General features: G+C 48.1%; 1 protein-coding gene across 1 annotated transcript in view; it reads right to left on the reverse strand.

The window, feature by feature from the left end:
- Positions 1-13,347, reverse strand: part of snd1 (staphylococcal nuclease and tudor domain containing 1) — a 158,418-nt gene that overhangs the window by 89,637 nt on the left and 55,434 nt on the right. Inside the window, exon 16 of the mRNA XM_076030099.1 lies at positions 13,285-13,347. This exon is cut by the window's right edge and continues 47 nt beyond it. Coding sequence (XP_075886214.1) covers positions 13,285-13,347 — 63 coding nt within the window. The remainder of the gene's footprint in view (positions 1-13,284) is intronic.

Raw genomic sequence — 13,347 nt, forward strand, 5'->3', positions numbered from 1 at the left:
ATTGGTAGCGCAGGGGCAACTTGCAAAGTTCGTTCTCGTCGAAAAGAAAGAGGTTTGCGATCTGGAAGACTTCAGCAATTAGACAGTTTAGCGATCATTAGCGCTGCCGTGACAGTGTAATGGCAGCGCCTCAAAATAGCTCTGCGGGCCAAAGTGCAAAAACTCATAGTTGGATGTTGCACAACGCTGTTTTATTAATGAAACTATTGCCGAGCTGGATGCTAAATGAAGCACGGCTCGCAACCCCATAATGCATTGCCAACTGTCGCTGTCGGCTCCTCCGAGTCCCAAACCTAGTCTGTCGAGACAGCCGGCCCTGAAACTGGGGAATCCGACTATTCCGGTGTAATGGAATGCAGCATCACAGAGCAGAGGACTGTTTTTGGACTTCTTATTATTGTCTTTCATTTTTGAGTCAATCCGGTACAAGTTATGCTTCGATTAATAAGAATGAAAAGTGCTGTGGGGAAGTGAATCCCTCCAGACTGCTCGGACACCACACAGTTGGTACTTCTGACTAAAGGCGTCCTCGTACTCGCAGGTGAATTAATGAATTTGCACCCGGCGCTGTCTGCTTGTCGCAGCATCCATCAAGCAGCATTACCAAATAGTGACAAATGTGTTTTTTTTCCCTACCATTAGCCGACCAATGTTCCCTTCCAATACGACCCTGAATGTATCCAACGTGCTTTTACTAACGGCCGAGACGCAGCAGGCAATTCCCCTTCCATTTGTCTCCCTGCTCAGCGCATTCCAAATTATTATTATTATTTATTACATATTCCCCAACGAAAGTTGGCCTTTAGCTGCGAGAGACTGCAAATCCTGGGCTCACAATCGTCATAGCCGTGCCTGACGATACCGCTCTGTCTTTTATGAGCAGGTGCCGTCATGTCGCGTCGCTCGTGTCCGCCACGGCGCTTTTGTTTTGCCTTCACCTCGCGAAAAACAAAACAAAAAAAAACACTGCAAAAGCAGAGGCGTGATTCCGTGGCCGTCTAACGTGAAAGAGCTCGCGTGGGAGTCACTGCAGGTAAACTTTGCCACCTCCGCACAACACGGATCAAAGCCGCACAAAGTCCAAAACAGCAAAAACACAACAAAACAACAAACTGGTGGAAGAAAATGCGGAAAGAATGAGAGTTTCAGGTGAGTTTGTGAATAAATAAATAAATAAAAGTTACAATCGAGTGATTTTTTTTTTTTCCCCCAGGAAGTGGAGAGGACGCCACCGGCCGTTCTGGCCAATGAGAAACGAGGAAATTTACAAGTCGGGGTGAATCAGAGTCCCCGCGTGGCCCCGAGCTCAGCGCGACCTCGGCACCACTCGCTGAATTAAGAGCACCTGCCCCGGGGTTGGGGAGGGGGGGATGGGGGGGAAGTGGGGGTGGGGTGCAATAATTAGCCAGTGACACTGCTCGGCTCCTCCCACACCCCTCCCCCCATAGCGATCTTGTCCTTCGCTGCAGCTAATTAAACACAGTGATGATGCTTCACAGAGGCCTGCCAGGCACGCGCACACACACACACACACACACACACACACACACACACACACACACACACACACACACACACACACACACACACACACACACACACACACACACACACACACACACGCCCGTCAAACAGCGCTTTGTCGTGGCCGCCGCAGAAACGACTGAGGTTGGAGCGCGGAGGACGTGCAAACATCAAAGCGCAAGTGGCTCAAGTCAGAGGGAGAGTGAAAAAACACACAAAACAATAAAAGAAGAAAGTGTAGGTGGTTTGATACGACGACGCATAGAGCCGCAGGGCCCAGGTTCTCACGTCTAATGGGAGATTTGGCTCGTCAAAACAAGGGAGGTGTGGAGAGGAGAGGAGGATAGAGGCAATAGAAAGAAAGGAGAGGAAAAGAAAACAGAGGAGAAGGGAGGAGTAGAGTACAAGAGAGCAGGTCAGAGAGGAAAGGAAAGAGGAGAGGGGAAGACAGTAGAGGGGAGGAGAGGGGAAGAGAGGAAAAAGGAGGAGAGGAGAGGAAAAAGGAAGATAGAAGAGGAGAGGAGAAGAGAGGAGAGGAAAAAGGAGGAGAGGAGAGGAGAGGAAAGAGGAAGATAGAAGAGGAGAGGGGAGGAGAGGAGAGGAGAGGAGAGGCTTGCCAAACGCTCACCATCCCACTCTGTTGGCAGCAAAGGCACAAACTGTTTGCTCACAGCGGTACATGCATCTATTAGTATTGTTCCAGGAGATAACAACACTATGCAATTGTGTGTTTTGCACACGTGTGTGTGTGTAACTCTCAGTCAAATTTTGGCAAACTGCACCAGCTTCCATAAGGTGGCAGACGCAGCAGTGTAAAGCGCCGTCATTACATTAACAGTGGCGAGGCAGGAGAGGGGGTGGGGGGGTCGGGTGGGTGGGTGGGGGGGGCTACAGGCCAGAAGTTTTCCCAGCAGCCTTTGCAACGTGATGCAACGAGACAGAGAGACAGGAAAAAAAAAAAACGGCAGGCGAACGTCTGTGTGCGTGATGGCCGTGCAGCAGCAGGAGGACAAGCGCTGTCGCTTTAAGAGGTCGAGGCGGAAGAAGCGGCGGCGGCAGTGGCCCCCCCCCCGCTCCACCCCCCCCCCCCCCTCTCCTCTGCATGCGGACCTGTTCATCCCAACAGGAACGTCAAGGGCTTTAAGGGAACAACCACGTCACTGCAGCGTCGTGCGCACTGGCACGTGCACACGCCGCCGAGCTGCAGAGTCGACGCCCCGGAGCTCCGGCCCCTGCTGTGTGTGTGTGTGTGTGTGTGTGTGTGTGTGTGTTTGGGTGTGTGTGTGTTTTTTTCTTCCCTGAAAAGATTTGGCCACGTTGGTTCCCCTTCTCCTGCTTGCCCCTCCCCTCCCCTCCGAAACGAAGGGGCAGGGAAAAAAAAAAAGAAAGAGGGAGGGGATGAGATGCTGATTGCTGACACAGCCGCTGAGATAGCCTTGCTTTTCTTAGCGAGGGATAAAAGGGAAATAATAAAAAAAAAAAAAGAGTAGAGAGTCAGGAGGTGGACGTAAAAGGAGGAGATGCTGAGACGGAGGATAAGGAGTGTAAAGGCGGCCGAGGCGTTGTGCTGTGCTGCGCTGCGCTGGGATCAGCGGGCCGACCATTCACGCCTCAAATCACTCGGCCTTCAGTCGCACTTTAGATGGATTCAACTCTCTGAGGCTAGAGGTCAGGGAAGCTCTGCCCCCGTCTTCAGCAGGGGCTCGACGCTGACAACTCAGTCAGTCAGAAAATGACAGAGTGGCATGACTCACTGCAGCACACACACACACACACACACACACACACACACACACACACACACACACACACACACACACACACACACACACACACACACACACACACACACACACGGAGGAGGAACAGGTGAGGAACCGTTTGCACGTCTGGTCATCGGAGAAACGCACCGAGCGACCACTTCCTCTTTCCTGTTGTTCACTCACGACAGTCAGTGACGATTGAGGGGGGAAAAAACGAACTGCGCCCGTGCTTTTCGAAACCCGGCGGCCAACTCGGACTGCGGCGTCGACGGAACCCACAGCGTCAACGGAGCCGTAAAAATGGACGCAACTGGCGTCAGCAAAGACGGCGGTGACAACGAGAAGGAAGACGATTCCTGCGGGCGGCGCCCAGGCGAAGCGCAAAGTGTGGACACGACGCAATCGATATGTTGCCTTATTCCATGTAATTTAGCTTTGTGCTTGATGTTTGGCGGACAAGAGGGAGACAGACAGAGAGGGGGAGAGAGAGAGCTGATACCACCGAGCCGTCAATATGTTTTGCTGTTTGTCAGAGCAATAAGATGTAATGAGGCATAAGTGGCCACATGCAACTCCTGGAGCGCGCACGCGCACGCACGCACACACACACGCACACACGCACACACGCACACACAGAGCCACGCCGTCTGTAAGTGTCTGTATGCAAAAAGAGGGGGCGGGGGGGGGGGGGGGGGCGAATGGGTGGACGGAGGAGTGTGAGGGTCTTGATGATTAATAATAATTCATTTAAAAAATAAACAAGGAAAAACAGAGGAAAACATGGCGAAGGCACTGTGTTCAGAGCCGAGAGGAAACCAAACTGCTCTTTATGAGATTATTAGAGTTCATCACTGGAACCCATTAAAATTCTATTGCAGGGAAGGAAAAAATATGTTCACAATCTCAGTCACCAAGGAGAAATTCTAATTATTGTAAAAGATTTTTCAAAGTTGCCTTCCGAGACTCCCTCTGGAGGTACAAGGTAGTTTTACTGTCAATACTACAATATATGTAAAAATATACAGAGTATTAAAATTTTCTTACTCAGCGGCCCACGACGTAAGGAGAACAAGAGAGTGAAAGTATAAAAAAGAAAAGTATTAAAGTATAAAACTGCATCAGTGTAGTGCAAGCACTGAATAACAAAATACAGAAGCAGGTCCCCAGGTGATGGTCGGTGGCTCTCAAACAATAATCGTCACAAACAAGCGTAGCGAGAGCTAGTTTTATTTTTCCATCTCGGCCAATCGGAGAGAGGCGGAGGAGGGGATGGGTAGGGTGGGGGACGGCTGGGGTTGGAGGTTTGGCAGAGCCAACAAAAGGGATTCGTGATCAGACAATAGGCGAGACATGGAAAAAAAAAAAAAGAGAGCCAGAGACAGAAAGATCACCAGCGGCTGGATAACAAGACGAGGTGAGGGCGTAAATGCCAGCCAGGATTTCCAGACGCACTCCAGAAACTGATGCGAGCCGAGACGAATTCACTCAGGGAGCAGGGGAGCGGCTTCGTCACCGCGAGGGAGGCCGAGGGAAGGGGAGGACGAAAGGAGCCGTCGCCGATCAAACGCTCGACGGTTTGCTTCGCTCGCGTCTACCGGGTTTCGGTAACAGGGGCCTCCGTGTGTCAAGTTGGGGTCAAATGTTAAATAGCGACAACAAAACGAAGCGCTGTGAACTTTGCACTTTAGCCACCATTTGTATAAAATATATATACAACATAACATATTTAAAAAAAAAATTCTTGTGCCACATTAATCCATATATCTTGGTCATATATTTGATGTCTTCAGTCTGTATCTACAGTGTAGAAAGCCGTCGTGATAAGAAGAAACAGCTGTGTCCAAACTCGACTGGTAGTCTACTTTGCAAAATCATCTCACGGGCCAGAAAAACCCCCGTTGACGGGCCGGATCGGGCCCGCGGGCCGTATGTTTGTCACCCTGCTCTACAGGCTCTACGCGTCTGGCTCGGCTGAGGCTTGTGCCTCACCAGATGGCAGCGCTCGTGTCTGGGATATATTTTGTGGTCTCTCGCTCGCTCTCTCTCTCTCTCTTTCCGTTGAGTGGGATGAAGCGGGAGATCACTCGTCCAATCTGTAAACACGCAAAAGGTAACGACCAATGAGACGCGGGCGGGAGCTCGCCTAGCTTAACGCTAATCTCTGGTAAGATTTGTAAGACAAATAGTGGGATGGAAGACAGATGGTCGCCCCTTTTCTTGTGTGCGAGTGGGAAAGGAAGGGAGGGAAAATATATTTTCAAAAATGGCAACGCAAACGGAGACGTGCTTCCTTTGGCAGTGGCGGCGACAAAACGTGATTTCCGCATGCGTTTCCGCAAAGTGTTTCCATGACACTTTTGAGATATGCCTCTATACCCATTCTTCATCATTCTGGAAAACCACCTCATGAGAGCGTCAAAGCCTTTCAGTGATATTTGAGAGGTTATTCCGAGTTTAGCCGTTTCCATTACCAGTTTTTTTATTGCGATATTTATTGCACAATTCTAGGGGTAATGAAAACACGCACGTTTATCTGCGAATACCGGCGCCACGCCACTAATTGGAGCCTGTTTACCTGAAATGGCAACGCTAAAGCGTTTCTTCCTCGGTGGCACCTTTATGTGTCAAGGTGCAAAAAAAAAAGGGGGCGGGTCTCGAAAACAGGGTGAAAACGCTGCTGAGTGTCGGCCTCGTCGATGTGCAAGAGTGCTGCAGTGCCCTTCAAGTGCAGGGAGCGGCTGAGAGGATTCAGCCAGCCCCCCCGGCGCAAAGCAGCACACGTACGTGCGTGTGCACGAGCTTGAGTGTGTGTGTGTGTGTGTGTGTAACCCACAGGCTTGGTTTATTAGGCCGCCTGGTGAAGAACTGCAATACTGTCTCACACACACACACACACACACACACACACACACACACACACACACACACACACACACACACACACACACACACACACACACACACACACACACACACGCGCGCTAAGCACAAGGTCGCCCTCATAAAAAGTCGGGACAATGAAGTCGAGAGTGTGATGGCGCATTTATGTGGGTCGCGTCACCGTCATCTTCACCTCCCGGCGATAAATTCCCGATTTTCCGACGGCCGACGCGCCGAGACGAGAGGAGGAGGTTTGTTTTGCAACTTAACTCGTGCACCCGTGCGCCCAACTTAACCCGTGGCACCAATTAGAAGTGCGGACGTCGAGCGGCTTATGCGTGGCTTCGCCGCTGGTGTAGACACCGAGAAAAAAGGTGGATTTTTAAAATGGTGGGAAGTCAAACCATGAGTACGAGCGACTGAAGTGCGTCCGAGTGTCCATACGACACGACTGACACTTGAATGGACGGCAAGAAATCAATCAAAAAGAATTTACGTCACTCACGGCTAAAAACGATTTCGCTGACCTTAGAACTAAAAAAAAAAAAAAAACGAAATTTAGGAAATTGCAGTTTTCCCCAAACTAAGTATAATTGCGATTAGCAGTGTTTCAAATGAATGGTGAGAAGAGCATAAGCTGTAATTCTCGTATAATATCGTCTTGCATGACCCAACTTTGAAGAGGACGGAGGTGGAAAACATCTTGCGATAAATCTGCATTCCGATGTCGTTTGCTGTCAAGAAACAACAACCGGTCACGTGACCCCGTTCGTCACGTCTGCTGATGTGTAAATGTAAATTTCTATGACACTGTGGCGATATACCATTTATATCAATACGTCTGAAAAACCACCTCATGAGAGCGTCAAAACCTTTTAGCGATATATGAGAGGTTTTCAAAGTTTAGGTTCTTCCATGGCCACTTTCGTATTGCGATATTTAGGTTTTGCACAATTCTAGGAGGAATGGTAACGCAGCTACAGATGGATAGATGGACAGATAGACAGATAGAGTCTTGGTGGAATGCCTGGCAAACATACGATGGCTTTGAGGAAAAAAAAACAACAACTAAAAACTCACTACACTTCCTGTATGCGCGTACTCGTCCAATCTGGCCACAGCCGCTCATCTCGGTGACTCATAAACGGGAGACGCAGCCCGAGTCTGCGGCCTGCGGAGCAGCAGTAATGCGAACGCGGCCCTGTCCGCTTTCCTGGCAGTTTGTTTAACTGCAGTGACGACGGCGAGGGAGAAAAAAAGGACCCGTGGGGCAGTTCTCCGTCCCCGCCGTCTGGCTGGCTCGCCAGACTGACCGACCAGGAAAAACCACAAACATGAATAATTCATCGGCGGGCGCCCGTATCCGCCTCGCTCTCGCCGCACAGTTTCACACACATTTTGCATGTCTGCGCACGAGGAGAAGAGAAGGAGGAGGAGGAGGAGGAGTTTAGGGAAATATACACTAACATTTAGTGTGTTCACACAGAATGTTCCACATTTGGAATTATCTCTTATAATTAGACATTGGAAATGGTTTTGGAAACGCTAAAATGTTCCCATACTTGTTAAGCAGATTTTGACAGATTTTTGTGCACTCATGAAGATGGCAGAGCGTCCATTATAACATAAAACTGGTCACAATGGATTTTAATGCAGAAATAAGTCCGTGACCCCAAACTTCTGACTGGCAGTGTATGCCAGCGAAGAAGAGAAATAAACAAAAAAAAAAGAGCAACGTGAAAAGGAAGGAGACGCGGTCAAGTGGAGCGCGAGATGCAGCGCTGGCGTAATCTGGGCACCGTGCCAAAATAATGCATGCGCCGGAATCTGTAATCGATGCGAGAGCACGGAGGCCGGGGATAAATGTGGAACCGTGCCACTCGGCCCCGGAAAGGCAAAATAAGATGTCTGAGAGAAGCTTAAACGCATAAAGAATACATCCTGTCTGCATCTGAGTGAGTGTGTGTAAGTGTGCGTGCATGTGAGGAGGAGCGGCGCTTGATGAAAAGCGCTGAAAGGCAGATGGAACAAAAAGGGCTGACAACTGGGAGAAAGAAGGCAAACGTTGGAGGCGGAGGAGGAGGAGTGACACTCGGGGACGGAGAAGGTAAGTGCCTGGGCGAGCTAAGGTGCTAAGGAACACTGGGAACGCACCAATTATGCTAAAATGCTAATCCAGTTTGGTTTTTGTTTTGCCCCAATTACCCTCCATTAACATTTTTATTGTTTTCCTCTTCTCCGTTTCTGACTGCGGCCCGCAATTGAAGCCCAAACGCAGTGTTTCTGAAGCACTGCATTGAAAAGGATACTTACACCAGAGCAGTTCTCATAAGATGCGTTTCCATTACGGTTTTTCGCAAAATAAAAGTGATATTTCTCAAATTTCTACACAGTACAATTGCGATTTGCAGCTGTTTCCAGTGAATGGTGTGGAGCGCAAAAGCCGTAATTCTTCTAAAAAAAAACATTCTCCGTCCAAACATAAGGTGCCATTTTCACTTGAAGTGAACTGGTCATGTGACCCTGTTCGTCGATGCATCTGAAAAACCACCTCATGAGAACGTGAAAACCTTTTAGCAATATAAGTGTTTTGAAGTTTCCATGACCAGTTTCTATATATATTTATATATATATATATATATATATATATATATATATATATATATATATATATATATATATATATATATATATATATTTATATTTCATGATTTGGATCACTATGAAGCAGTATATTTAGCCCTCCGTTTACAACGTTATTCTTCTTTTCTTTTTTTTAAATAAAAAAAAAATATGCTTTGATGAAACTTTCGCACGATTGGAAGAAGACAAATAGAGTGCGGAGTCAACACCTGGCTGGCTGGAGGAGGTGTCACCAATTTAGGAGAGGCATTTGGTGCCCTTGATGACATCACAATGGGCCAAAACTATGATGCGTTGACAAAGTTAAAATCAGTTTCACTAAATCTGGCATATTTAATGACATATTTGTGCTATATGGAGAAACCATATAGCACAAACTCCTCCCACTGAAGCCCCTCTGATTGACTCAAACAGTTGTTTGGCCATATTCTTTATTATTTTTTTGGCTGCACCAGCACAACACCGCTCACTGATTCTGTCAGAACCTGATTGGATCCTCTGAACTTCATCCCTCCGGCTGGCGGCGGCAGCGATGGAGCTTTTGAAGTCGAAGCCCAAAAAAAAAAATAAATAAAATCACAGGCACTAAACAAAATGGAATGGATGGAATTTGAACATACTGTATACAACTGAAAAAATAGGCACTCGCTGACAGAGTGCGTTGGTGTGTTTTTCGGTGGGAGGTGAGAGACATTAATTGAATGGACATCCAAAAAAATAAAACAAAAAACGAAAAAAAAAAACTTCCGTCTCTGGCTCTGAAATGTGTCGGCACGCTGGGAATCGGGAGCCGCATGCGTTAGAGATTAAAACTACACAGAGGAAGCAGAGGGTGGGGGGTGGGGGGACTGCGGGAAAGAAAGAAGGGGACAGAAGGGAGGGAGGGGAGGGGAGGGAAAAAAAAGGGAGACGGAGAAGATTAGCACAAAAAGGGGCTTTTTTTGGAACGAGTGCGGAAGTGAAAAAGAATCTTTAAAGGAGGAAAAAAGATGATGGCGGAGACAGAGAGCAGCAGAAGCAGCGTCTCTCTCTCTCTCTCTCTCTCTCCCTCTGTTCCTCCACGCTGGATGCCACGTTAATTATGCACTCCTGCATCAGTGGGAAATTAAGACGCCCGGTGTGTCAGTTTGGGGAAGGTGGAGGGAGGGGGAGAGAGAGGAGGGAGGGGGAGAGAGAGGAGGGAGGATAACATGGATGATGGGCGATAACATATTTTTCAAATTTGATACGATAGTCGATATTTTTGGGGTTGATATGGCAATATCGATATCGATATCAATATCAATACACGTTTGGGTTTGTAATTATTTCAATAAATAAACAGTTAAAAATCACACGTGAATAGTGAAAAACAGTAATAAAATTTAAATGTAAATCATAAATAAGTATAACGTGTTATAAAATGTAATGGCATGCGGTGGGGGAGCAACTTCAGAGCAAATGTCAGTCAGGGTTGGTTGTTTTTTGTTTTTCAATAGAACTATTGGACAGTGAATTAGAAGGGGGTGGGACCTCCGGGATGGCTTTTCCCTGCAGATACAACAGCCTAATTACAGAGTGGCGCAATACGCCAAGCACTTCTCGGGCAAAAACAGGAGTGAAGCGGTGATTGCAGGGGGGAGGGAAAGTAAACACGGCGGCGGTAAAGCTCAAAATCAGAACGCGGAGGTTCCCGCGTCCGGACGACGAGACCCCGTCGCAATCAGACGCTATTCACAAAACCCAATCAACGCTCCGGAAGCTAATGCTAATGAAATCAGGCTCACCGGCGTTCATTCGTTCCGGGGTGTGACACGCCCTCTGGTAACCTTTCGGATTGTTTGTTTTTTTTGTTTGTTTTTTTTTTTTTTTCGCACGCACTGCAGGAATGGGCAAGCGAGGGAGGGGGGGGGAGAGGGGGAGGAGGAGCCAAGATTCAAGGACACAAAGTTTCTCGCTTGTCTCCCCCCCTCCTGTCCCACATCGCTTCCTGGGAGCAGCAGCTCTCATTAAAGAGCTCTGCACTTCCTGTCACCTCTCCACTCCGACATCCTCTTATGCAACTGCTCCAGGGCGTTACGCAACTCCAGAGCGAGTTGCGGCGGAATAAACACAAAAGACGACAAACCTGCGACTTGGCCGTCGTTCATGTTTGAATAAACGGACTTGGCGAAAAGAAAACGCAACCAGGCTGAACCAATTATTGTATTTTTTTTATTTCCTACCAAAGAACACGCTGGCATCTGTGCAACATGGGAGTCTAGCGTAATTAGCGCAACAAGACCTCGCTGCGTGACAATGACTGATCAGCAAGTCGACATGAAAAAAAACCAAAAAAAAAAAAAACAGCATTGGCGCGCCATGATCTGGAAGAATTAGGTGGCAGTGTCCTGCCTGCGAATTCCCACCTACTTGTGAGAAAAAGCCGCCGGCGAGGCTGGCGAGGCGGGAAAGGTGCGAAAAAAAGACGCAGGGACGAGTTGATGTGCATGATTTGAAAAGTGTGCCATCAGCTCAAACTGCGTATGCAGATCCCGTGCACGTCTTTCAAGTCGTGAGTGACTTACGGACGGATCTGTGCTCGTAAAACGTGTCCGGAAAGAGAAAAATAAATATCAACTTTAAAAAGGAGGTGGGGTTGGATTTCGGTCTGTCAGCATTTCCTGCAGCTAAAAGATTAAGAATAAAAGTAAACACTTGCATTATTTGCGGAGCGTGTTGCTCCGGTGGCACATTTCTAATCAGGCGTCGTCGTGGTTCCGCATTCGGTGCTTACAAACACGGAAACGTCACCATTTGGTTAAAACGCGAGTCGATTTGTAGCGCAGCAGGATTCACTCGCATCCATTTCAGTGGTTACCGAGCAACCGGAGGGGAAAAAAAAAAAAAAAACACAAAAAAGAGTTGCCTTGACAAATGGCACGACAAACAGTCACGTTGACACTCTTTAAAGACGTTTCTAATTGCTTCTTTCCAATTACTTTTGCGCAAAAGGGCTCACGCCGCCAGTTGATAAATTGTGCAGAAGGAATTGCTCACAGGCATCGTTTGAGGAGGAAAAAAACCACACGGTTCCACACACTAAGTCCTGGGTTGCCGAGAGAGAGAGACACACACACACACACACACACACACACACACACACACACACACACACACACACACACACACACACACACACACACACACACACACACACACACACACACACACACACACACACACACACACACACACACCGCGGCTACATTTCCATGACAATTAAAACACCAGAGGACGACAGAGTCGGCGGCCGACATGTTAAAAAAGCGGCCCTTTTAATAAAAAAAAAAAAGGGAGATATGGCTGGAGAGCGGCGGTAAAGAGGGAGGCAAGAGACAGAGCGTGCGGCCCCGGATAAGCGGTGGCAGGATTATGGCTGTGGGTCCGGCCGCCGCTGTTCCGTCTGAAAACCTATTAGCACGTGAATGAAGAGGCGCACCGGCCGACAGCATTTCTCTGAAGCCCAGCAGCACTGATCCACTATCGGGCCGGCTTTCCATAAACTGCCAGCGTGCAGGGGAGGACAGTATGTGTGTGTGTGTGTGTGTGTGTGTGTGTGTGTGTGTATGTAGGTGCATGTGTGTGCACGCTCACCGCCACCTTTTCTGTGGGCGTTTCATTGTATTGCACAGATTTCTGCCTTAAACGCGGCAACGACGCTCAACTGGGAGTAAACAGTTTAATCTGCTTAAAAAAAAAGGCAAACCAAAAAACAAAGCTTGTCCCCTGAGCTTTGTGGGTCCGACTGTGTAAACAGACAATCATCAGTATTGATATTTGATAGATGTCGAGGTAAAATTGTCGCAATAAATTCAAGAGACTCAACAAATGCAACAAAAACTGCAGCAAATTGTGAAGCATGTTGATATGTATGACCCCTGGTGAAGTGTGATTCAAGATTTCCCCCGTGTGTTTTGCACTGGAGGGTTGCTATTCTGCCACTATACTCGGAAGAAGAGGAAGGAAACTCACTCCAATTTCTACTCGGCACAAATCAATAAATTCTCACGTGGATGAATGTGAAATCAGCCTTCAAACTGTGAGATTTTCACACGGCTCATTGTGCAAAGTACAACAGCAGAAACGTGACGGGAGCCGCGGCGGGAACTGGAGGAGCTGAAGGGAGCGATTTCCCTTGAAATGACTTTTTGTTTTAAAGTACGTGCTGCACAAAAGAAAACGGCTCGTGAATTTTTTTTGGCAACATTCACCAACCCCCAGCGCCAGGCAGGTAGGCAGGCAGGCAGGCAGGCAGGAGTGGGCTTTTAAGCCAAAAGTAGACTCCTTTATCGCTCTTCGTTACTCAAAGCGTAATAGGCTTTGTTTCTTTCTCGCGCCGCCGAACCAAATTACCTTCCGCTCAGAGCCAAACTCAACTCGACCTCAACTCAACTCTGATTGCGCTCGAAAAAGAAAAAAAAAAAGAAAAAGGAAATCCGAGCGGAGCTCTTACCTCTCGCTGCAGTACCAACTCCTTGGTGAGCATCATGGCCTCTTCGCTGAAGGGCTCGGCCAC

This window comes from Nelusetta ayraudi, unplaced genomic scaffold (assembly GCF_046127955.1).
Source record: "Nelusetta ayraudi isolate G7.1 ecotype Tasmania unplaced genomic scaffold, CSIRO-AGI_Nayr_v1 ptg000027l, whole genome shotgun sequence".
Classification (NCBI taxonomy): domain Eukaryota; kingdom Metazoa; phylum Chordata; class Actinopteri; order Tetraodontiformes; family Monacanthidae; genus Nelusetta; species Nelusetta ayraudi.